At 53.7% G+C, this 25,487-nt stretch overlaps 2 protein-coding genes across 2 annotated transcripts; one reads left to right on the top strand and one right to left on the bottom strand.

Moving 5' to 3' along the window:
• Window positions 1–1,517: 1,517 nt before the first annotated feature.
• DBF4B (DBF4B-CDC7 kinase regulatory subunit) lies at window positions 1,518–13,630 on the bottom strand. Its single transcript, XM_054649377.2, has 11 exons — window positions 13,418–13,630; window positions 11,710–11,901; window positions 10,019–10,069; window positions 9,366–9,435; window positions 8,484–8,554; window positions 7,760–7,796; window positions 5,862–5,904; window positions 4,883–4,999; window positions 4,606–4,732; window positions 3,870–3,979; window positions 1,518–3,400 (listed from the first exon to the last, which is right to left on the bottom strand). Exons 1-11 carry the CDS (start codon window positions 13,526–13,528, stop codon window positions 2,110–2,112), a joined length of 2,220 nt encoding a protein of 739 aa, XP_054505352.2. The 5' UTR covers window positions 13,529–13,630; the 3' UTR covers window positions 1,518–2,109.
• A 72-nt stretch (window positions 13,631–13,702) lies between these two features.
• CCDC43 (coiled-coil domain containing 43) lies at window positions 13,703–24,052 on the top strand. The gene is made up of 5 exons (XM_054649373.2): window positions 13,703–14,096; window positions 18,601–18,688; window positions 20,788–20,923; window positions 21,469–21,524; window positions 22,757–24,052. The coding sequence occupies exons 1-5, from the start codon at window positions 13,866–13,868 to the stop codon at window positions 22,942–22,944; spliced, it is 699 nt and encodes a 232-aa protein (XP_054505348.1). The 5' UTR covers window positions 13,703–13,865; the 3' UTR covers window positions 22,945–24,052.
• The last annotated feature ends 1,435 nt before the right edge of the window (window positions 24,053–25,487 follow it).

Raw genomic sequence — 25,487 nt, 5'->3', positions numbered from 1 at the left:
GAGCTCGGCCTGTTATCCCAGTGCTGGCAGAGCCATCAGGAACTGGAACCTGAGAGGCAGCTGCACAAGAGGGGCTCCAGCACCTTCTCAGCCACACTCAGGGGGTTTCTGGCTGGCAAATGGTCCTTTCCAGGCAGATCAGCATGGGGCAGGCAGGGCTCCCACACTGGGACCTGCTGCCCTTGGACCTTCCTCTTCCCCCCATGCAGCAAGGAGAGGAGCTGCAGCATCAGGTGCAGCAGAGATGATCCAGCACCTGCTTGGCTCCTCAGGAGCTCTGAGGCTGCCAGCCTGAGGGGGACAGTCCCTCCCAGTGCCCCTCTGGTGCTCTTCAGCACCACAGGGACAATAAGGTGCTCAGCAGGGTGCACCTATACCTGGTAGCAGGGAACAGCTGTTCCAGTGGAAGGTGTCCCTGCCCTGGGCAGGGGGATGGATGATCTTTAAGTCTCTTCCAAGATTCTCCATCTCCAGCCTGAACATCTCATCCAAGGCCTACAGGGTGCCCAAGGGGCCATGAAGCAGCTGCTTCAGTCCCTCAGAGCAGGGACTCCATGGTGTAAGTCACTGGTCAGCACAAGGAGGGGGCAGATGGCACTTGGGGTCCCTCTCCCCTCCCTGGAAGGGTCAGGCTTGGTGAAACACAACTGCTGATCTCCCAGGCCAGCTCACTGCCATGAGGTAACCAGTGTCCACAGGGTCACTTGGAGCTCTGGACACACAGACCAAGGGCCTGGAGGGGCCATTCCCCTGGCCCCAGGGCACCCTCTTTGCTGTCTGAGGGCACAGAGCTGGGCACTCCCTCCAGGAGGCTGAGCCCACCAGGCCAGGGGCTGCTTGGTGCTCCAAGCCCCCCTCTCCCTCTCCCCAGGGATCACCATCCTGCTGGGCCAGCCTGTGGCTGCAGGGACAGCTCCATGGCAGAACCCTGAGCCCAGTGGGGTTTGATCAGCCCTTCATGACAGGGGCTGCAGCAGGTAAAGAACTGGAGTTTGGCTGTTGCACTGGAGAAGGATTCAGCTCAGAAGGAACCTCTGGAGCCCCATGTATCCCAAGTCCCTGCTCCCACCACATGATCCCACTTCAAGCCTTCCCTTTGAGCCTGGAGTGAAGGAGGGAGTGTTGTCCTTCACTCAAGGACTGAACATCCCCAAGGACAGACAGACCCCACTCCTCTGGGTGCCTGGCCCAGGGCTGTCCCACCCTCCTGGGCCCTGAGCCTTTCCTTTTCCCAACCCACACCTGGAAGCAGCTTGACACCACAGAAGGGCTGGCTCCATTCTGCTTGGAACTGCCCTTCAAGAAGGCACAGGCTGCTTTAAACACTCCAGAACATCCTCCAGCCCAACCCTGACCTCCATCCCTCAGCTCCATGCCCAGGAGAGGTGAACAGGCTCCTACCAGCTGCTCTCCAGGTTCTCCACACCCCTCCTTGCTGGGCATCAGGCCTGCACTGGGTACAACAGCACAGATGGGGTGATGTTCTGGGGCTGGACAAACTGCTGTGCCCCCTTCAGCGTGGTGCCCATTGCCCACAAAGCTCCTCCACCCAACCCTTACTGCTCTGCTCCTGCCCCCAGCCACATTCCCACAGTAAGGCAGAGCAGAATCTCATCCCTCCATTTTATTTCAAAGTTCAAAAGTTTGTAAAAAAATCCCAAACAAGTTAAAATCACCTGAAAATAGGCAAAACCAACCCCCAGACCACAACAAGAGCACAAATCTCATGCCCATGACCCTCCTCTCAGTCTTTGCAGCTCTGGGAACCATGTGAGAGGAGGAACAGCTCTCCCTCTGGAAGGGTAAGGAGCACACAGCTGTTGGGTGGAGACTTCCAGAGGTACCACTGTGTCAGTGATGAGTCTTGTAAGGAATCAGAGGAATCTGCTGGCCCTAAACGTGGCCAGCAGAGAGGAGGGAAGATCACAGCCAAGGACAGGGAAGCCACTGCATCCCCATCAATTCCCACCAGGAGAGCTGCCCAGGCTGCCAGTGCTGTCAGTGCTGTCCTTGCTCTTGGATGTCCCTCCTGGTCCTGACACAGAGGGTGCCTTGGTGAATCCCATCCCAGCTCCCACTGAGGCTCCAGAGAGCAGCCTGGAGGTGGTTTTAGCTGCCAAACAACGTTCCAAGTATGGGGAAAGAGGCTCCTGGGGTCTCCGTGCAGCAGTTGCTGCAGCTCTTGTCCAGCTCCGCCTCCCTGAGCACGGAGCAGAGCTGAGACTCGTACCCGCTGTCCCTCACCCTGCCCTGGGGCTGCTGCAGCAAGTCCCGGTCCCCTGCTGGAATCCTGCAGCCCTGGACACCCGGGAGGCTGGGGAGCAGCTGCATATCCCAGTCTGACTGCAGGGAGCTCCTGCTGAAGCCGGGAGCAGCCTCGGGGCTCTGGGGAGCAGGCAGGAGGAGGCTGGGAGCTCCAGGGGCTGCTGCCTCTGCTGCCCTGACACAGCAGCAACATCTGGCTGCAGCCACAGGCAGCGTGGGAGAGGGCAGGCAGCCAGCAGGGCAGCTGGTCCTGCTCCTTGTGCCCTCCAGAGCAGGCCAGTTCCCATCCCTGGGTGTGCTGTCACTGTCCCCTCCGTGCTGCTTCCCCTGGGATCTGTCCCTGCTCTGGCCACGCTCGCTGGCAGTGCTGGCTCCAGCTGCCTCCCCAGCATCCCAACCTGCAGCCACTGCTCCTGGGGATCCTGTCTGGGACACAGGGTCCCCAGGGCTCTCACGCAGGCACAGATCCAAAGCAAGGGAGCTGTGAGGTCTGCTGGAGAGCTCTGTGCCCAGGGGCAGGCTGCCAGTGCCCCCCTCAGCAGGCAGGGCTGGCTCAGACACCTGCCCTGCACCCTGTGCCCCCATCCCACCACCCACCAGCTCCATCTGCTCACCCAGGGGGGACAGGCCAGAACCCAGCTCCAGCCTGGGCCTCTTTCCCACCTGGGAGCTGTGTGTGGAGCACAGCTGGCGCTTCCTGGAGGCAGGCTGGGCTTGGGGAGGGGGGCTGACAGGTTCACATGAAGAAGCCACTGCCTCTCTGACAGGAGTAGGTGCTGCACGAGGCCCCCAGCCCAGCTCAGGAGCCAAAGCTAAACCTGAAGCCCCCAGCCCAGCCTCCCCCATGGTACCATGGGCAGCACAGACCCCTCTGCTGAGCCCTGCTCTCCTTGGCAGCTGCAGGGAGCTGTGCTTTGACAAGTCCCCTCCTCCTCTGGGATCTGTGACCCTGCCCCTGAGCAGGCAGGGGTAATGTCCCTGGGTCTTCAGGCCATGATCCAGCTCTGTGTCTGTTATCAGTTCCACAGCATCCTGCTCAGGCTGCTCCCCTTCCTTTCCCAGCTCTGCTGGCAGCAGCTTCATTCCTCCAGTGCTGTGTGCTTGAGGCACTACACGCTCATCTGCCAGGCAGGACCTGGGAGGAACCATCAGTTAATGCTCACCCAGCCCCAGCAACACTCCCCCCAGGGAGACAAGGCCTCTCCCCTGCAGTGCAGGGTGTTTGCAGCCCTTGCTCAGGAGCAGGGAAGCAGCTTTAGCCTGGTGAGGCTCAGAATGACTCTGCTGCTGGCAGAGATGGGCAGCACAAGGGATCTCAGCCTCCTCAGCCCAGTGCTCAGGCACAGGGGGGGCTACAGAGCAGCAGGGACAGAAGAGGCAGGCTCAGCTGCCCTTTCTAGTTTAGGAGGCACCAGGAGTCCATGGGGAGTTCCCTCAAGGAGAAACCCCATGGAAATGCAGGAAAATCTGCCATGGTTTGTTTAAGCTTTGCCAAGCAGGTGCTTCAGCCTCTGATCCCCAGGCACAGGGACCCCATTCCATGGATGTGCCATGTGCACCCTGCTGCCTTTGGGCTCCAGGAGTTCCCAGATCTCCAGACTTACTTGGCTGAGCCCTCCATGAAGCTGTTGGTGAGCTGGGAGATGACTCGATCCACAGGGATGTACTGGGAGCTGTCCTGGGCAAACCTCTGGTGCTGGGGGCTCTGGAGATGCTGGAAGGTGGCAGAGGCCCTTTAACAACACTCAAAGCTTTGCCAGGAGGGGAATTTGCAGTAACAGGCACTGCCCACAGCCTAACAGACCAGAGGGCAAAGGGACAGAGCCAGTGTCTGCCAGGTTTGGGAACACACAGAGTGTCCTGTTCCCTGCTCCTGCTGATGAGGAGGCTGTGTCTGGATCCAAGAGCAGCCCACAGCCTCCCCAGCAGCAGGAAATAGACTCCACCACCATTGTCTGGCAGTAACAGCTGGGCTCTGAAAGCCCCCTTGCTTGGCACCTTCCAGGAGATAAAAAACCTCCTCCCACCTTTTCAATCTGCCCGTGCCCCATGGCTGCCATGGAACAGCCTCTCCACCTTATGGATCATGTAATAGGATGGTCCTAAAAGCTCTTGCACCCCAAGAGAGGAGCATGTTGTGCTCCAGCCTTCCAACCAACCCCCTGTGCTCTGACCTGCTGCTCTGGGCACACCACGTTCCCACCTCAGAGGCAGATCCTGCTGGATGCAGCAATTCCTTCTGAAGGAGCTGATAGTGCTAACAAGCATGACACAATTAACAAAGCCTCTGAGTGCTCCCCACAACTCTTACAAGGAGCCAGCTCCCAGGGGAACCTTTACCTTCTGCAGCTCTTCAAAGGGCTCTTGGCAGCACTCACAAAACCCCCTCCTTTTCCTGGGCACGGTGACGTGTGTGGAGCAGGGGCTCTTCCCCCCAGCGCTGTGCAGGGCACAGCCCTCAGCAGCCCTGCAAGGGACAGCACAGGGTCACCCTGCCTGGCAGGGACAGCACAGGGCTCCCTGTGCCCACACCCAAAGCCTGGTGGCTCCCAGAGCCCAGGAACCAGCAGTGAGCAGGAGCAGGGTAAACACTTGCACAGAAGGAGCTGCAGCCTACCTGGCTTGGCAGGAATTGGAGAGGCTTTTCGGAGGCTCAAATGGGCTGGAGCTTTTGGGTGCCAGGAAGTTGAGGGTAGGAAAGCTTTGGAATTGGTGGTGGAAGGGCCTGAATTGCCTGGAAGCAGCAGATCAGGACATCAGACTCATAGCAGTGCTGGCAAGGCTTCAGAGCTGTCCCTCCTGTAGCCTGGAGGGGCCCATGGTGCCACCTCATTCATGGTGAGATGCTGCCCAGTGCTCTCCTGTGGCTGTGCCAGAGCTCCCATTTCTGACTTCACATGAGAATGAAACTCTCATTTCATTTAACACATTTCAAGTGTTAAAACCAGTTCCCAGTAACAGCCCCAATGGGGCATGTGTTGGACAGAAGGCAAATTTGCCTGCTCAGCCCAAATTCCATTTTTTGCCCCAGCTCAGAGCAGTGCAAAATTTCCAGCTACCCCACTGCACAGGAAGGTTTTGATTCCCACATCTGTCCCCTCACACTTCATTGCATGCAGCATGTAAACCCCAATAGCTGACTCTTAATTGAGATGCCTTAAATGTTGCCTTTGGAATAATTAATTGGCCCCGTGGATGCTGGTAGAGTTACAGACTCCACAGAAACACCCCAGGGATCAGGTCCCCTGTGCCCAAGGCTGTCCTCAAGTTACAGGCCCTGACCTCCTGTGCTTCAATCTCACTCCTCTCTGCTGAGGGCTTGGGTGGATTAAGTGACCTGCTGAGGATCACACGGGGAATCTGAGCAAGGAAGGAAACTGCTGTCAAGTCTCGTTTAACACCTTTTCTCTCCCTGACACACAAGACACCTGGATTGTTCCTCTAAACTCCATCTGCCTCCCTCTAGGAGAGAATCAACTTCCCAGTGTGGAACAGGGTCTGCACAGAAGCCAGGGCAGCCTCATGGGCAGGAATGAAACCAGGGAAGGAGAGACCCCGAGGTTTTAGGTTAGGATATTTAGAAAGGTCTCATTTACCTGCTCTGGTCTTCAACTTTCAGAAAAGGGGGCTTCAATTTTCCTGCCAGAGAGAAACCTGGTTAGTTTTTCTGGTCAAATTCTCTACTTAGTCACTCATTCCCCAACAGAACTGGGCTCCAGAGCTGAGTGCATCAGAACTTCTGGCACTGGTGAATGCCAAGTGGTGGCCAAGCACAGACAAAACAGCTCTAGGTGACCCCCAGCAGCCCTGGCCCAAGTGTGCAGTGGGGTGACCAAACCCCAGGCAGCCCAACCATGGGACATTTCCACCTTTGGAAGAGGATTCAGCCATCCCCTCACATCTTTAATGCCTCCTCAGTCCTACAGCCACTGGCCTAACCCTGAGCCTTCTGACTCCAACCCCAAGAATTGTCACACAAACCCCCCCACAATGTGCCACTGAGTATGAGGAGGGAACTCAGCAACTGCAGCAGCTGCTGCACTGGCTCAGAGCTCTGCAACAACTTCCAGCACCTTTTCCTCCATTCACCCTGCCTCAAGTGCAGAGCCTGGCTCAGGCCAGGATGGGGATGTCAAAGCAGCAAGAGATGCTGGAGACAAACCAAGGTGCTGCCAGCCAAGCCTGGCACCAGGACACTGCTCGAGAGCAGGATCTGGCCTCTGCTCAGTCCCCAAGGAGGGCAAACAGCAGCTTTGCTTCCTTTGGAGAGCAAGAACAGAGCAAAAGAGCCTCAGCAGTGCATTGAGGGAAAATGTTTTCAGAGCCAAGCTGGGAGGGGAGGTTCCAAGGTCCCTCCTGTCCTGCAGGTACGTTCCACTCACATTACGCTCACCTTGGAAACCTGAGTCCTGATCTGGCTAAGAAACAAAAAACACCAAGGTGTTCCCACAAGGCATCTGCCTGACCCTGAAACCAAGCCTCTCCTGCCTCCCTCATGGCCTCTGAAGGGCGAGGAGTTTTGTTTTCTTGCGATCCTGGCACTCAGTGCTATTTTTTCCAAAGATATTTCACCCTCCTTCCCCAGAAAGGCTGAGCCCACCTGTCCTCACCAGCCTCACCCTCTGCTTGCCTCAAATGTGCTGCTACGTCACTGGAGCTGCTATTTCAGTACAGGATCAAGTTTTTTCCATGCAAACACTGCCAAATGCTCAGCACTTCTGAGAGAGAGGCCACGTGCAGGCCCCAGATCCAGCTCAGATGGGTGAGTGATCCCAGCAGTGAAAACGGCTCCAAGGCCACTGCGAGACCTCAGAGCGTGCCCAGCACAGGTCTCAGAGCTTTCAGGCACAATCTGCCACATCCAACAGCTTCTTGAGCCTTTCTTCAGCACCTTCCCCTCACCCCAAACTGGGAAACAACTCCCAAGTGTGTCTCACACACCACCCAGGCTGGAGTCTGCTCCAAACTGACACAAGTCGCAGACCAGCTGACGTCAGCAGTGCCAATTTCAGCCCCACAATTGGCTCTTGTCTAATTGCAGATGAGATGAAAACCTGGCTGTTCCCCCTCCCTCCTCCCTGCCAGAGCCATCCCCAGCTCGGTGTCTCAGCAGCACATCTCAGCCCAACAGAAGTGAGTGGGCTGGGAGGAACACGCTCTCCTCTGCAGGATGCATTATTCCTCAAAACCTCCCTGGAGCTGCTGGATTCAATGAGCAGCAGCACTGTTCTCAGGTGCCTTGGGATTCTGGGAGCTGGCAGCAAAGGGTTTTTAGGATTTTTAAGCACACTGTGACATCAAAGGTCCTCAGCTGTCCTGGGAGGCTGCAGCCAGACTCCAACAAGGAGTGACAGAGCCCAATCAAGGGGAACTGCCTAAAGAGTTGGCATATTTTGGGATTGCCAAAGGTTTTGATGTATTTCAAATTCTAAATGAGGCTTCTCCAAGCAGCTCCACATCTGAGCATAAACAGCAGCACAACATCCAGGCCTACCTTTGTGAATTTTGGATCTGGAGGCAGGGCATTTCACCTAGAGAAAAAAGGGACACATTCAGCATGGGAGCAGCACGAGCAGAGCTGCAGTTACTGATCCCAGAGCAGCAGCAGCAGCCTCACCCCACTTCAGAGCTCCTGTACCACCTAGAGCACCTCCCCTCATTCTGCCTCCCAAGTTACCCAGGGTTAGTTGAAATACAAGAAAAGGCTGCCATACCCTGTCCTTACATCCCACCTTCCCTCTGACCTCCCCAATGCATTAACCAACCCTTTGGTGAGCCAGTGTACCAGCCACATCATCCACATCATCATCTTTGATTTGCTTGTGTGTGTGGTTTTTGCTTTCCCTACTAAATCACCTTTATCTCAATCCATGAGCTTTCTCAGTTTTTCTATCCCAGTCCTCTCCCCATCCCAGGGGGATCCCAGAGGGTGGCTGTGTAGGGTTTAACCCATCTAGGGTTAAACCATCACCCTTAGGGTCAAAGTCAGCTTCAGCTGTGCTATGAATGCTGATACTTAGCAACAGCTGCCTCATTCTCAGCTGGATTTACCCCCAACTTTACAAAACTAAAAATTCTTTGATTCTTTTCATCTTCACCACTAACACAAGCAACCAGATTGGATCCAGCACCCCCCAGACTGGTCCACTGGCACTGAAGCTGCTACAAGGACTGTTCAAACCCTGAACTGCTGAAATTGGCTGCAGTTAAGATGTTACCTCTGTCTTCTGGCACTGCTTCCTTGCTCCTGAGATGGCTCGCAGCAGCTGCTGGGCATAGGACAACATTTCTGTGCAGGTGGGATGTCAAAGAGCCAAAGCTGAGCCAGGGAAGGGAGCTGTTCCCCTCAGAGTGCAGCCCACCCCCCATGGCACTGGGAAAAGCTGGAGCCTGCAGCCCCTGGCAGAGCAGGAATGGTCCAAGATGAAGCCAAGAGGACATTTTGAGGGACAGCCCCTGTGTTTGCTCTCTAGCAGAGCTGGAGGCTGCTGGGGCTCTGCAGGAAGGAGACAGTGGCAGGAGCTGTGCAGCACACAGAGCAGAGCCCAGGGACATGAACCAGACAGGCTCAGCCACAGCTGTATGTCACTGTCAGCAGACACTCAGGAACCTTTTACTCCACACCTATTTTTAGTATCAGAGTTCCACCATCTGCCTTTCCCATCACCCCCTCCCCATCCATCATGGGGACAGGAGGTGCCTTCCAGAACAGGTCCTCAAACACCAGCACTTCCTAATTAAACCCAACCAAATCCTGCCCTTTTCATGATTGTACTTCCAGGTTAATTAGTAAAACCAGTCTTTTTGGAACAAATTGATGTACTGACCAAGATATTGACATTTCCTAATGTTCCACCTTCAGTAGATGACAATGTACCCTGTGTTTGCTGTTGCAAATGTGACAGTGGCACATTCTGTACACACAAATCTGGTGTTTGAGGGCAGGATGGCATCACTCAGCCAGGCCAGGATGGCATCACTCCAGGAGATTTGCTTGCAATTTCTTCCTTCTGTTCTACTTTTCTTACATCCCTTCTGCTCCACCTGTCTCCAAAATCCCTCACTCCCAGCAGCCTCTTGCACCCCACAGTGAAGGATACCATCCACATGCAGGATCTGGACTCCCCACAGGCGAGCGTTGGCGAGGATGCTGCTGCCACTGCAGGTGTCCTGCACAGAGAGGTTTGGCAAAGCCCAGCTCAAAGCACAGCTCTAAACTGAGCTCAGAGCCCTTCCTGCTGCCCAACTGACAGAGTGTGGCTGGTACTGAAATCAGGGCACAGCAGTAAAGGATGGAGCTCAATGCTTTATCCATCCCAAATTAACGGCAGCATCTTGGGCAGATGTTTAATCCCTGCTACAGCATGAGCCTCTAAGTAGGCACTGAGATTTATCTGGGGAAAGGACTGCAGGGGAGCCTTTGCCCCAGCTACATTGCTTTAGTTCTTTTTAGGCTAAAAATTCATCTAATAACAGGCCTTGTGTTAATAATTCTCCTGTGTTGAGCACCCAGATGGCTGGGACAGGCCTCAGAGGTACAACACTGGATGACATGGCTCCAGAAATAGCAGTGACCAGGAGCACTACACAACTTTCTGCAGGCCACAAGCAACTGCTTTGTGCCTTTCCCAGCCCCAGGATCTGCTCTGTCAGCAGGGCAGGGGCTCTGCAGGAAGGCTGGCACTGGTTCTGCTCTGCTCAGCAGAGCTCTGAGCACACCCAGCCCCAGCAGAGCCCATCCAAGGCTGCTCACCTGGTTCTTCATGGCCTTGTTCAGCAGCTCCTTCCCCCTGCTCAGCAGTGCCTGTGCAGAGAGGAGACATGAACAGGTCATGCAAAGAGCTGGAGAGCAACAACCCCTGGAGATCCCCAAAGAGCTGGAGAGCAACAATCCCTGGGGATCCCCAAAGAGCTGGAGAGCAACAATCCCCAAAGAGCTGGAGAGCAACAACCCCTGGGGATGCCCAGACTCTGCTGGGCTCATTCTCTGCCAGGGCAGAGAGCCTTTCAGAGAATGCAAACTGCAGAGAGAACCACTCAACTGCACCAGCAGCAGCAGCCAAGGCTTGGAATTATTGACCAGCAGGGAAATGAAAGCTCCAGAGTGAGCCAGGAGGGAGCAGCAATTTAGCTTGGAAAGTGCCTGCTGCATCATGGAATTGTTCAGGCTGGAAAAGCCCTGTAAGGTCATCAAGTCCAACTCCTCTCCAGCAGAGCCAAGGTCACCACTGGCCCATGTCCCCAGGTGCCACATCCACAGAGTTTTTAAATCCCTGCAGGGATGGGGACTCCACCACTGCCCTGGGCAGCTGTGCCATGAAGCACAACCCCTTCCATGAAGGAGTTTTCCCTAAAATGCAATCTAAACCTGCCCAGCACAGCTTGAGGCCGTTTCCTCTTGTCCTGTCACTTGTTACCCAGGAGAAGTGACCAAGCCCCACCTGGCTACAACCTCCTGTCAGGGAGCTGTAGACAGATCAGGTCCCCCTGAGCCCCCTGTTCTGCAGGCATCTGAACATGCTGGCCAGGGTTAGGAACATCCTGGGAACTGAGCCAACAGTCTCAGCAGATTGGTTCAGCTCTGTAAGACAAGGGACAGTGCTGGGAGCCAGGACAGGGGACAAATCTGGGAGAAACCTCTGCAGCTCAGCTTTCCCACTGCAGGTGGGTCAGCTCCAGCTGGCAGAGATTCCCCAGGCCTGGACTGGGGCAGCTGCCTTTCCCCAGTCACAGCTTCCAGCAGACACCACATTCCAGGTGGGATGTTGGAGCTTGGCCACAAGCATTTGTGAGCAGAAAGCCCAGCTCCAAGAAGCAAATGGGACCAGGAGAAAAATGGGACCAGGAGAAGCCCCTTCATGCAGGAGGCCCTCATGGATCTCCTCCCAGGGTACAGGGGCCTTGCCCTGTCACTGTGAGTACCCAGAGTCTGCAATGCTTTTCCCTGTCTATATTTCTCTGGTTTTTCTCACCACACCTCTGTCTGTCCCCTCAGGAAGCCAGCCAAGGTCTCCACATCCCCTGCCATTCCAGATTTCCTTCATTACAGCCCAAAGCTGTGATATGCACAATGATGGCAGACACAAAGAACCAGAGTATGAATAAGGACAGCCAGGGAAACAGGAGCAGAGCAGGGAAAAAACCACACAGAATATTTGCTCAGAGCAGAAACAACTCCACCTTCCAAAACTGGCCCCAGATTCTGCCCTCCAGCCCCCTTGGACAAAACCTTTGTAGCTCTTACAGTGTATGGTGGCTTTGGGCAAAACCTTTGTAGCTCTTACAGTGTATGGTGGCTTTGGGCAAAACCTTTGTAGCTCTGACAGTGTATGGTGGCTTTGGGCAAAACCTTTGTAGCTCTTACAGTGTATGGTGGCTTTGGGCAAAACCTTTGTAGCTCTTACAGTGTATGGTGGCTTTGGACAAAACCTTTGTAGCTCTTACAGTGTATGGTGGCTTCTGTTGAGCTCTGGTTTGGGTTCCTTTGGGGGCAGCAGGCACTGAGCTCGTGGATTTTGTGCTTTCTGCAGTTGGGCTGTTCTGCTTCTCCTCCCGAGCCCTGGGCTGGCTCCTCTTGGCCTCTCTGTTGCTGGACACCACACAGGTGACTTCTTTGCTGAGGAAGCTTTCTGTCACCTGCAGAGAGACAGAACAGAGCAGCTCTGCAAGGGCCTGCCCCTGAGCTGACACAGCCCTGCTGAACAAAGCTGGGCTCAACCTCCACACAGCAGGGGCTGCCTGCAGCAATCACATTCCTTCTTTCATTCCACACCGACCAGGAGATCTTGTGATACCCTAGAGATTCACTGCAAATAAACCCCAGAAATTCAGATTCAGATTTCCAGGACTCTGTCACCACCATCTACTTCTCACACAGTGCTTTCAAAAAAAAAAAAAAAAAAAAAACCAACAAAAAAACCACCAATATCTGAGGAAAAGAGCCTGGACATCATGGATCAGCCTGGAGGAGCTCTGATCTCAGGAGAGCATAACCAGTTTTAGAAAAATAAAGGAGAAAGGGAACAACTGGGCAAACAGCTCCACAGACAACAGGGCAGGAGGGAAGCAGAGAGATGAAACACATACACACAGCAGCACAGCAGTCTTTCCAGCACTGGTTGGATCTGGAACACCTGGAATGTTAGGAGGAAAAGGCGAGAAGACCTGGAACATTTGGAGGGAAGGAGGCTCTGTCCCCAGGAGAAAATAACCAGTTTTAGAAAAATAAAGGAGAAAGGGAACAACAGGGCAAGCAGCTCCAGAGAGGAAGGAGGGAAGCAGAGATGAAACACATACACACACATACACCAGTCCTTCCAGCTCTGGTTGGACCTGGAACATCTGGAATGTTAGGAGGAAAAGGCCAGAACAGCTGAAATGTTGGGAGGAAAGGGCCAGAACACCTAGAACATTGGGAGGGAAAGGCCAGAAGACCTGGAACGCTGGAAGGGAAGGAGGCTCTGTCCCCAGGAGAAAATAACCTGTTTTAGAAAAATAAAGGAGAAAGGAAACAACTGGGCAAGCAGCTCCACAGACAACAGGGCAGGAGGGAAGCAGAAACACATACACACAGCAGTCCTTCCAGCACTGGTTGGACCTGGAACAGCCGGAATGTTGGGAGGGAAAGGCCAGAACACCCGGAATGTTGGGAGGGAAAGGCCAGAACACCCGGAATGTTGGGAGGGAAAGGCCAGAACACCCGGAATGTTGGGAGGGAAAGGCCAGAACACTCGGAATGTTGGGAGGGAGAGGGCCAGAACAGCCAGAATGTTGGGAGGGAAAGGGCCAGAACAGCCGGAATGTTGGGAGGGAGAGGGCCAGAACACCCGGAATGTTGGGAGGGAGAGGGCCAGAACACCCGGAATGTTGGGAGGGAGAGGGCCAGAACAGCCGGAATGTTGGGAGGGAAAGGCCGATCCCGAGCCCAGGGACCCCTCGAGGGCCGGAGCGCGGGGACAGGGGCGACCTCCACCAGCCCCGCTGCGGGGGGAGCCGGGAAGGGAACCGGCCCAGCGGAAAAACAAGAAAATCAGGAAACATTAAAAAAATGAGCAGAGTCAGAAAAGGGGCGAGGCCACCCCAAGACACCCCCCTAGAGCCCCCCGCAGTCCCGGGTCACCCCCAGCCCCTCACAGCCCCGGCCCGCGCTCACCCCACCGAGCCGCCCGATGGCCTCTGCCAGGTCCCGGGCGCTGCGGCCGCTGGGCAGGTCCAGGTAGAAGGACTGTCCGCGGAGGGGCCGAGGGGAGGCCGTGCTGGCCATGGCCCTGCCCGGAGCCCGCCGCTTGTCCGTGTTTAAATTCCGCCGCCCGCCCCGCCCCGCACGGCGGCCGCGCAGGGACGCGCCGCTCCCCGCGAAGCCGCTCTGCAGGGACGAGCCGCTCTGCGACGCTCCCCGCGAAGCCGTGCCAGGGGTGCAGGTGGCGCGGGGCGCACACGGGGCACACCGAGCACACCGGAGCACACCGGGCTGCCCGCCCAGCCCCGCCGCTCCGGTTCAGGCACGGCCACAGTGACCCCGACCACGCTCCCTCCGCTCCCGCCGGCGCCACAACTTTGTCCCTCCGCGGCCGCCGTCCCCTCCCCTCTGCAGGCCCAAGATGGCGGCGCCCGGCGGGGCAGGCGCGGCGCCGATGGCGATGGCGATGCCGATCCCGGCCCCCATCCTGCTCCCAGAGCCGCCGCCCTTCCCGGCGTGGCTCGCAGCGCGCCTGGACGCGCTGGGGCTGGACCGCGCCGTCTACGGCGCCTACATCGAAGGGCTGCTGCGGGAGGAGGAGAGCGATGAAGAGCGGCTGGAGGCGCTGCGGGCCGTGCTGGCCGCCTGCCTGGTAAGGGCGGGGGTCCCTCCGCCGCCCCGGGCCAGCGGGGTCTCGCCGTCCGTCCTGTGCTGATGAACGCGCCGTGCTCCTGCTGGGGCTCCCCTGCAGCCCACAGAGGGGCTGCGGCCTCCACAGGGCGGAGGACGGGCGGGGCGGCTCCCCACAGCCCTGGATCATCACCCCCTTCCCGGAGCGGGTCACCCCCTTAGGGGGAGGACACCCACATCAGGGGCTTTTTAACCCCCACCTGAGAGCCTTGCGGGGTTTGCGGTGCTTGTTTGGGGGCTTGTGCCAGGCTCGGGCTGGTGGGAGCTCTGTGGAAGGGGCTGTTCGTGGGGATCCCCCTGGTTTGGGGGCAGCGCTCAGCGTTCACCGCGGGCTGGGCGGTCTGGCAGTGCCAGGTGGGCATCGAGAGGTGAATTTTGATGGTAAAATTCTCTGGAGAAGGGTGTGGGGCGGTGCTGTGGTGCCTCACACCCGCCTTGTCTGTCAGGAATCGGATCCCGCTGGAGCTGGGACGGACAGGAACAGCCGTGGGTGAGCAGCGCTTGCCTCTGCTCCTGCCGGATTCCCGGGACCCTTCCCGGAGCCGGTCACCCCCTTCCTGGGAGGGCACCCACATCAGGGGCTTTTTAACCCCCACCCGAGAGCCTTGTGGGGTTTTCGGTGCTTGTCTGGGGGTTTGTGCCAGGCTCGGGCTGGGGGGAGCTCTGTTCGTGGGGATCCCCCTGGTTTGGGGGCAGCGCTCAGCGTTCACCGCGGGCTGGGCGGTCTGGCAGTGCCAGGTGGGCATCGAGAGGTGAATTTAATGGTAAAATCCTCTGGAGAAGGGTGTGGGGCGGTGCTGTGGTGCCTCACACCCGCCTGGTCTGTCAGGAACGGGATCTCTCTGGGGCTGGGACGGGCAGGAACAGCCCTGGGTGGGCAGGGATTGCCTCTGCTCCTGCCGGATTCCTGGAGCCAGGAGGGTGCAGGGAGGGATTTCTCTTCCATAATTCTCCCTGTATGATTTTACAGTGTCTGTGTCTCGGGGTTTTTCATAAATGGATGTTTCATAGTTGTGAAAAATTCATGTATTTTATGATTGGCTTTTTGCAAATATTAAAAGGAATATTATATGTGTTGTGTTAGAAAGTAATGCTGTATTAATTCTCTTAAGTACTGTGTTAAATCTAGTTTTAGGTTATAAAAAAATTGTTAAAATAGAAACTATGCTACGTAGGATACTTTTTTTAAAGAAAGGACTCACAGTGAGATAACAGCCACAGGACACTTAAATCGTTCAGAGAAAAAGAATTTATTGCCCTCTTATCAGAAGAAATGAACTTCTTCCTGCCTCGAAGGCGCTGTCAGGATTTGGAGGAGGAAGCTGATGATGACCAGACAGAATCCTGTGTTTGAATGGAATTTATGCATCATGTATGAAGTGTATGAATATGCAACAGGCTGTTGCTTTTAAGGGTTAATCCTTTGTTAACAGGGGTCCTTTTTCGGGCTCATGCTGCCCAGAAAAGGTACCCAGACTTTGTTTCTATTGTCTCACATTGTCCTAATTCAATTTGTCCAAATTATTATTACTCTAATTGTATTATTATTTTTTATTACCATTTTATTACTATTAAACTTTTAAAATTTTAAAAACAAGTGATTGGCATTTTTCACAATAGTGTAAAACGTTAAATCATGAGTAGTGCTGGTGCTGGGAACTGTCTGCTCAGTTTTCCTCCCAAACATCAGTGTGGGAGCACAAAACCCACAGGGACTGTGTGGTGGTGTTCACAGGGGTCCCAGGATGAGGGAAGGGATGAGAATCTTGACTCCATGTTTCAGAAGGCTGATTTATTATTTTATTATATATATTATATTAAAATGATATAGTAAAACTATACTAAAAGAATAGAAGAAAGGATTTCATCAGAAAGCTTGAAAGGAAAGGAAGGAATGGAATGATAATAAAATCTTGTGGCTGACCAGAGAGTCTGAGCCAGCTGACTGTGATTGGCCATTAATTAAAAACAAGCACATGAGCCCAATCCCAGATGCACCTGTTGCATTCCACAGCAGCAGATAACCATTGGTTACATTTTGTTCCTGAGGCCTCTCAGTTTCTCAGGAGAAAAATCCTTGCAGAGGGATTTTTCAGAAAATACCATGGCTACAGGGCTGGGAGGGTGCAATCAGCTGTTTGTTATCACAGCTGTGACACCATTCCTTCTGTACCCTGACTGTGCCATCTCACTTTTAGGCTTTCCTAAAAGCCAGAGCCCCCTCCCCTGCTGTCCCTGTCCCCTCCCCACCCTGGGGCACAGCAGGGAGGGGGCTTTGGCTTCTTTCCTTCAGCTGTGGCAGCACAGCTTGGAGCCTGAAAGAGCCTGGGAAGCAAACGGTGCATGCTGAGGGATGCAGCCAGATGTCTTTGCAAAGTGCTGCTCTGCAGTAGTGGTGGTTAATTAACCTCCCTGTAATTACCAGACTTCATTCCATCCCTGTTGCTGTGCCTGGCTCTCTGCAGGCCTGGGAAGTGTGTCCTGGCTGGAATATTCCTCTTTCCTGATATTTCAGTTTTCTGCTCTTTCCCTTTTCTGCTCAGTGCTCAGTTCCCTTCTGTGCTGCTGCTGCCAGGACTGAGCAGCTGTGGGGTTCCCATGGCCCTCCCGTCCAGAGCCTCATTTGCACTTTCTGGCTCACTTTGATTCTTCTGCTATTCCTGTAAAACATTTTTGCCTCTTGAACCCTCAGACTTTGTAATTATTCTTTGTAGTCTGTTCTTTTTTTAATGTCTTTTTTGTTTATTTTTAGACTGTGTGCTTATTTCTGTGCTGACTGTTCAAACAGTATTTTATTTGGTGAATTTGGGGGTTTTCTTGCCAACTCTCTTCTCCTAGTTCCACACACAAATTACAGGGGATTTTTTTTTTGTTCACTTGTTTGTATTTCACAAACACTGTTAAAATAAGGTGACATCTCAAGTGATGTCACAGACATATTTTATGAGAAATCCTTTCCTTAGGATCTTTTCTCCTGAGAAGCTGAGAGGCCTCAGGAACAAAATGTAACCAATGGTTATCTGCTGCTGTGGAATGCAACAGGTGCATCTGGGATTGGCCTCATGTGGTTGTTTCTAATTAATGGCCAATCACAAGATTTTATTATCATTCCATTCCTTTCTATTCCTTGCAAGCCTTCTGATGAAATCCTTTCTTCTTTTCTTTTAGTATAGTTTTACTATATCATTTTCTTTTAACATATATAATAAAATAATAAAACAAATAATATAATAAAATAATATTATAAATAATACAATAAAATAATAACATAATAAATGGAGTCAAGATTCTCATCTCTTCCCTCGTCCTGGGACCCCTGTGACACCACCACAAAGTGACATCTGCTCTCATGCCCATGGTTCCTCAGCCCTGCTCATGTCTTGCACCAGGGATTTTCTACCATTCCTAATCAAGAAACTTAAAATCAAGTTCTATTTCTGTCCAGTTTTTCTCTTTAAACCAGACAGAATCCACCTCACCTGTATTTTCCATGGTTGATTTTTTTTTCTGTATTTACTGAATGCCAAAGCAAATAATTTCTTGTTGGTTTGGAAATATTTGGTGGTGGCCCCTGAGCTTTGTGACCCCTGTCAGTGGTGTTTGCCTCTCCTGTGTTCCATGGAGAAAATGCCAATGGGCTCCAAGACATTCAGCACCTTTAGGGAACAAATTTAAGCAGGGGAAAAAGAGAAATTCTGAGGAGGAGCACAGCTGGAGAGAGAGGAGTGAGAAACTGTGAGAGCTCTGCAGGGTCAGGAGCTGCTCCAGGCACCACAGCTGGGATTGCCCTGAGATTCTGTGGTGGGACCATGGTGAGGCAGCAGTGCAGCCCCTGGAGATCCACCTGGGAGCAGAGATTCTCCTATAGATCCACCTGGGAGCAGGGATTCTCCTGGAGATCCATGTTGGAGCAGAGATTCTCCTGGAGATCCATGTTGGAGCAGAGATTCTCCTGGAGATCCACATGGGAGCAGAGATTCTCCTGCAGATCCACATGGGAGCAGGGATTCTCCTGCAGATCCATGTTGGAGCAGAGATTCTCCTGCAGCCCTGGAGATCACCTGGGAGCAGAGATTCTCCTGTAGATCCATGTTGGAGCAGAGATTCTCCTGCAGCCCTGTAGATCCACACTGGAGCAGAGATTCTCCTGCAGCCCCTGGAGATCCACACTGGAGCAGAGATTCTTCTGTAGATCCATATTGGAGCAGAGATTCTCCTGCAGCCCTGGAGATCCACACTGGAGCAGAGATTCTCCTGCACTGTGTGTCAGTGTCCATATGCACCAGACACCCCAGGCATTCCAGAGTCCTGTGTGTGTTTAACGTGCAGATTTAGGGTGAAAAGCTGTTCCTGAGCTGACTGTGAGCCTGCAGATCCTTTGTAGCTGCTGCTTTTCTTGTCTGACTGGTGCTGTTTGAAGCAGCCAACTCTGTTCCAAGTCTGAGGAGTCTCTTTTCCCTTTCTAGGAAGAAGATCTCTTGAATGATGTGTGCAGGGAGGTTGTGGAGAGGTGGTCTGACTCCCAGGTCGTTGATTCCAAAGAGGAGAAAGAAGGTAGAGTGCTGTGCCTTGGGGTGCTGTGCCCTGCTCCTCCGAGCAGGGTCACCTCAAAGGGAATTTTGTGTTTGTCCTGGTAGGAGTTAAACCAATGCCTCTCACTCCATTGCTGCTCAGTTACTCTTTCACCTGGCATGGGGATGAGCAGCTTCACTTTGGGCTGCCCCAGTGTTTGCTGCTCTTTGGGTTCATCATCCTGCAGGGGAAAAGTGGTTTTTGGGGTTTGTTTTGTTTTGGGGTTTATTGTTGTTGTTGTTTTTTTGTTTTGTTGGGGTTTCTTGTTTGTTTGTTTGTGGTGGTTGTTTGGTTATTTTTTGATTGTTTGTTTTGTTTTGGGGTTTTTTTTTTGTTGGTTTTTGTTTTCTTTGGGGTTTTTTTTGGTGTGTGTGTGGTTTTGGTGGTTTTTTTGTTGGGTTTTTTTTGTGTGTTTTTTTTCCCTACAGGATTTTTTTCCTGATGAGATGGTCATTAAGGTCCAGCCTGAACCATTCTGTGGTTTTTTACAGAAACCTTTCCCAGCACGTCCAGAGCTGTCTCTGCTCAGTGCTGGCACTGCAGCTATTATGGAATAGAAACCTGTGCTGCTTCTGTTGCTGGCACTCTGGAAAGCAGCTGCTTTGTCCAACTGCAGTGCCCCTGTGAGAGCTGGGCTGTCCCTGCTGCTGCTCACCCCACTCCCATGTCTGTATTTCCTCTGCCAATGTTTTCCCTTACAACTCTCCTATTTTTGCCATAAATGCTTGTTGGAGGAAGCTCTGTGAGGCTGCTGATAACTGTCACTGCTCCTTCCTGTGCCTGTGTCCATCTCCTGTCCTCAGCTGGGAGCCAAGGCTGGCCCTGTCCTGTGTGGGGAGGTTTATCCTGGTCCCTGTGCAGTGGGAGATTTGTGCTTCAAGCACGGATCAGAGACATTGCAGTGGCACAGACCTGACAGGAGATCGTGACAATGGAATGGCCCTTTGGTCTAAACTCTGCTTTTTGTTGCTTTTGCACTTTCTTGTTGCCTCTGGTTGCAAACAGCTCATTGTCAGTCCCTGGTCACTGCATCAGCCCCAGCATCCCCCTCTGCTCCACCAGCTCAGTGCCTTTCCCCAGAAATCCTGGAATTCTGCTCTTGGCCTCACCTTGCCTTTGGCTGGGGACAGGGAGAAGTTAATGCTGTTCTATGCATTAAATAAAATAAATTCTTCTTGAGGACAAGTGACTGGGATTGCTGGAGCTGCTGCTGGGCTCCTCCTGCTCCTGACAGTGCTCACCCACAGGGATTTTTCTTGTTATAAAAAGGCAGCACAGTGTGTCTGGATTCATGGAATTCCAGGGTGAAATTATATCACTGGGGTTCCATAAAGGGATAAATCCCCACTGAAGTGTATATCCACTCAGAATAACAGAGTCCTGAGGATAAGTGATTAACAGACTAAAAAAAAATTGGTGTCAAAACCCAGATGCCATTTTAGGAAATGGGCAGTGGAATTTCAGTGTTAAAAGGTAAATCAGCTGTTGGTCTCTCTTGGTTGGAAAGAAAGGGAGAGCAATGGAACTGATCCCTCACTTCAGGTTTTCAGAATTTCTCTTTGATGGTAGTTAAGGACATATTAAATAAACTTATTAAGCTGCTTTGAAGCAGAAGAGAATGTGATTTGGAGTCAAATGGATTTTCATTAGCCAGAGACTGACTGATTCCATTTCACTGTGAAACTTCCCTTACTCCAGCAATAAATAACAGTGCCTGCACCAGGAATAACAGTGTCTGGTGGTGGCTGGGTACAGCCCAGGGAATCCCCCTCAAAGAGAGAGGCACCCAGTGCCATCACCTGTCACCTCAGGGTGTCAGCCCCATGCTGGCCCTATCCAGCCCCGTGGTGGCTCCTCAGCAGCTCCATCTCTCCCTGATCCCAGCTGGAATTGCCCAGAGCAGCAGCACTGATGCCCTTGGGAAAAGCTCAGGGGTGTTTTTGGGTGAGACATCTCCCTCTGGGTGGGTGCATTTCCCCTGCAGGACATGGGCTGGCTGGAGCTGCAGAGGGAGCAGGCAGTGAGTGACACCAGGGGCTTGTCTGTGGCCTGGGCTGACACTGTCACTCTTCTGCTGCCAGATGAGGTGCAGGCCATCACCAGCATGATGGAGAAGCAGGCCAGGATAGTGGTGAAGCCCAAGGAGGTGTCCCAGGAGGAGAAGCAGAGGAAGGCTGCGCTCCTGGCCCAGTATGCCAACGTGACTGACGAGGAGGAATATCCTTTTCCTGCACTGCTGGGGGCTCTGAGGGACATCAGCTGCTCTAAACCCCCTCAAACAACGCTCTCCCAGCTCTGCAGGGTCTGCTGAGGAAGCTTTGCAGACTTTCTTCATGGTAATTGCCATGGACAAAGCATGGGAGCTCCTGGGAGAGTTTGTCCCCAGCACGTGGCTGTAACACTGCCCAGCCCAGGTGGGGCAGGAGAGCAGTGACTGCCCCCAACCCTCAGTGCTGATCTCCCTTGCTTTCCCAGAAATCTGCTGAAATAATCCTTTACTGAGAGAGTGTGTGGGGTGGGAGGGTTAGAAGTTAACTCTTTGTGGTGCTGAAGAATGAGCTCTTCCCTGCCCAGCAGAGTGAACTGTAGGCAACTGCATCTGGCCCTGGAGCAGCCAGAGCTGAAGGTGGGAGCTGTGCACACCTGGTCTGTGAGAGTCCAGCTGCTTCTTCCTGCCTTTATAAAGCTGTTATTTGAGTCAAGTGTGGCTGTAGGGAGGCACAAGATCATTACTGATGTCTGTGTTTCCTTAATTCTCTCACTGGTGGGGATGAACAGGATGGAATGACAACAGCCGTAAATATTGGATCAGAAAAATGTATCCTTTGAATTCCTGGTGACTCAGGCTGCTTGTCAGACAGGCAGCCTCCATGGTGAGTTTCCCTTTCTGGTCTCCCTGTTTCTGTAGGGCCACCTTTTAAGCTTGGGGATTGGTTTTTCTGTGTCCCCTGACCTTGCTCACAGTGACAGTGACAGTCTGTGTGCTCAGTGTGCAGTGCTCACACCAACCCTGCCATTCATTTCCTTCTCCTCCCCTCTTCCACCTTTTTGCAGCTTCATAGATCATGCTAATTGATGAGGACAATGCTCCCAGAACATCAGGTTAATGTTAACTGGTGTCCAGAGAGGGAAATTGTGTCAGGAATGAAGTTTGGCAGCAGCTGAACACCCAGGGTGGGCAGGACCAAGGGCCCCATGTCTGTCTCAGAATTGGGACCATCCTTGAGCTCCCAGCTGGCACATTTAAGATGGAAGGAGGTTTTATGACATAATTAAATATGAAACCTAAATTATTCTTGTCCCTACATGGGGGCCATGTATGTACCTGTCTGTCTGCACATACACACATGTATGTACACATATGTATGTGTTCAGACATGTCACACACAGCTGAACCCACTTGAGGCTGTGCCCTGGGTGTGTGCTTCCTTTCAGGTTTGTAGAGGTTTCACCTGTATTTTTACACATAAATCTTAAGAACCACTAGGCAACCTCATTTTTCTAGGAAAAGAACCAGAATCACTAAGGTTGGAAAAGCCCTCTGGGATTGAGTCCAACCATTCCCCCATCACTGCCAAGGCCCGCACTAACCCCTGTCCCCAAGTGCCAGTGCCTGAGCACCCTTTCCATGAAGTAGTTTTTCCAATATCCAACCTAAACCTCTCCTGGCATAACTTGAGGCTGTTTCCTCTTGCCCTGTCCCTATTCCCTGGGAGCAGAGCCTGACCCTCACCTGGCTGTCCCCTCCTCTCAGGAGTTGTGGAGAGTGACAAGGTCCTCCCTGAGCCTCCTTTTCTCCAGGCTGTGCCCCTTTCCAGCTCCCTCTGCCACTCCTCATCCAACTTGTGCTCCAGAACATTCCTTCTCTAGGAGTGGGTGTTTGTTCTGGTTGGAAAAGCAACCAGAGATTCCTTTTCCTTTGTGCTTTCCTCATTCCCCAGTTCCATAGCTGCCTGGTGAGGAAGCAGGGAGTCAGAAGGTGAGGGGGGAGACAGAAAAAGCTCCCATGTGCCCTCAGGCAGAGCATTGTCAGCCCTTAGCCCTCCCCAGCGCTGTTCAGAAACACCAACGTGGAGGATGTGCTGAATGCCAGGAAGCTGGAGCGGGAGCTGCTGCGGGATGAGTTCCAGAAGAAGAAAGAGCAGGATAAACTGCAGAGGGAGAAGGACAAGCTGGCCAAGCAGGAGAGGAAGGAGAAGGAGAAGAAACGAACACAGAAAGGCGAGCGGAAGCGGTAGCTGGCGCTTTCCAGTTGGACTCTCAAAGGATAAAATTAATTCTGAATACGGTGTGTGTTTAAAAAGCAGCAAGAATTCCAGGCACGTGGCTGGGAGCAGTTCTTGGAAAGTGGTGCCTTTTTTTTTCCCTTTTTTTGTTTTGTTTTGTTACATAGCAGAACAGAATCTCTGAGCAGCTCCTGGACTCAGCGTGCCCTGTGCTTGTGGTATCAGTGTCCCAGTAAGTGCTCGTGGCCAGTGTCTGTACCAAAGAAGGGTGAAGTGATTATGTCTGTATTGTTAAATTGATCCATTTTTACTTCTGACCACCTGGGAGCAGAGCATGGTGTAGGAGCAGCCCCTGCATTGGATGTGGTTTGTGGTGAGCAGGACATGCTGCCCCAGGGCACACATGAATTCATTGACACAAGCCTTGAAAAATGTCTTTGCAAATCCCTGTTTGCACTGCTTAGGCCAACACTGCAGCCCTGCTCAGGCTGGGCTGGGGGAGCAGGACTGGAGCAGAGATGTGTGAAACAGCTGAGCTGCAGTGATGTGACTGCATCACCTATGGCCTGTGAGTGAGGGAAGCACCACCCAAGCAGGAGCATTGGCCTCAGCAGCAGCAAACCCCACTCCTAATGCAGTTTTAGGACTCCAGAGTGCAAAATGTTGTTCCCTGATGTTCTGTGGGATGAACATGGACTGTTACTTCCCCAGCTGTTGCCAGGGTGAAGCTCTGAGGCTGGTTTGGCACAAGCAGGGTGAGCCAGGGTGGCCTGTTGGGCACAGCTGCCATCAGGAACTGCACTGCTCCTCCTGAATGCTCCTCCTCCCCCCAAGGGCTCATCCCTGCTGCTCCAGCCTTTTTGTGATGGTGTTGGCTGCTGCAGAAGGAGAACACTAATCCTGGGAACTGAGGGGAAGGAGGGGCTGTGGGAGGAGTGGGTGGGTGTGCCTGGGCTCTGTGCTGCAGCAGGCTCCAGGTGTTTGCTGTGAGGTGAGACCTGTGCTGAGCTCCTGACTCCAGGGCCAGGCCTGCCCCTCCAGCTGCTGTGTGTGTGTGTGTGTGTGAGTCTCCAGCTGCTTTATCTTTGGACTTGAATAATAAAGCTTGATTGGCAAAGCAGTGGGGTCCTCTGAGTGATGTTGCCATTCGTGTGTCCTGTGTCCCTGCTGGCCCCTTGCCCAGCAGCAGCTTTTCTCCAGGCTTGCCTTGGTGCAGATGCAGCTTCATTCATGCCTTGTTTCTCAGGGCTGTGGTGCCCTCCTTCCTGGGAGCTGCCCCAGCTGTGCTGCTCCCCAGCCTGGCCTGGTGCACTGTGCTGGTTCCTGGCTGGTATTTCAGGGTGTGGAACAGGGCAGGGGGCAGCTCTTGAGGGAGGGGGTGTCACTCAGCCCCAGCTCCACGGGCCGGCTCTGGCATCCTGGTGCCCTGGAGCCCCGTGCAGCACCCTGGGCTGAGGCTGGGCGAGGCACTGGCTCTGCCTGAGGCGGCCCTGGCCACCTGCAGGGGGATCTCACCTCCTGCTGGCACCCCACTTGCTCTGCCCATCCTTGTCAGCCTGGCACTGAAGTGCCCAGCCCTTGGCTTCCAAGCAAAATGCAAGCTGAGGGCTGGAGCTGCCTACCTACATAGGCATGGCCCACCTGAGGCTGTCATGGCCTCCTGAGCCCTTTGGTTGTGAGGGCTGAGGGAAGGGCAGTGTTCACCTCATCAGGGGAGGAGGCCCTGAGCCTGTTCTGCCACTGCTGTGCTCCAGAGCCTGTCCAGGAACAAGAGGCTACATCCACCACTGTGTGTGTGCACATCCATGGGAGGCTGCAGGGATGCAGGAAGGGCCCAGTCACACCCACAGAGGGTGGAACTGGCTCCCACAGCCCTGCAGATCCCTCTGCAGGCACCACTGGCCCCTGCACCCCAGCCAGACTAAACCAAGGCCCTGTCAGGGACGGGGATCAGGAGCAAGGGCAAGTCCAGCCCTTTGCTTTCCAGCAGCTGCCCTGGGGCAGAGTGGAACCGTGGCCAGGAGCAGCACCAGTGGTGTTAGAAACCCTCAGTGGTGGTGGAAACCCAAAGTGAGCTGATGCTTCCCAGCCCACGAGGCTGCAGGGCTGCTCCCTCTGCCCACCCCATGGACTGTGGGCCCACCCCTTCCCATGCCAGCAGTTTGTGCCATGGATCAGTGCCCAGCAGGCAGCAACTCAGCTTCTGGAGCTCCAGCCACTGCTGCTGCATTCAGGACAGTCAGCAGTGCACAGCTGGCACTGACAGCACAGAGTTATTTATAGAGCAGGAATACTCTGGACTCACCCCTAAGATTCCCAGTGCAGATGACAGAATTGCTGCATCAGCCTTCCCTGGCAGTGCAGAGCTTGGAGCTGAGACTTTTGCAGGGAAGAAACACTCCCTGGTCTGGCTCCCTTGGCATGTCTGATGTTATGGTCAGAGCTGTCCCCTCTGCTTTTTCCTGAACTCAGTTCCATAACAGACTGAATGCTTCCCCCTGGTACTGGTTCAGGCTCAAGGAGCCTGGCCTGGAAACACACTTACAGAACAGAAG

The sequence above is a fragment of the Agelaius phoeniceus genome, chromosome 26 (genome assembly GCF_051311805.1).
Source record: "Agelaius phoeniceus isolate bAgePho1 chromosome 26, bAgePho1.hap1, whole genome shotgun sequence".
NCBI lineage: Eukaryota > Metazoa > Chordata > Aves > Passeriformes > Icteridae > Agelaius > Agelaius phoeniceus.
Note: the sequence above shows the minus strand (reverse complement) of the source record. Positions and strands in the feature narration are given on the sequence as shown.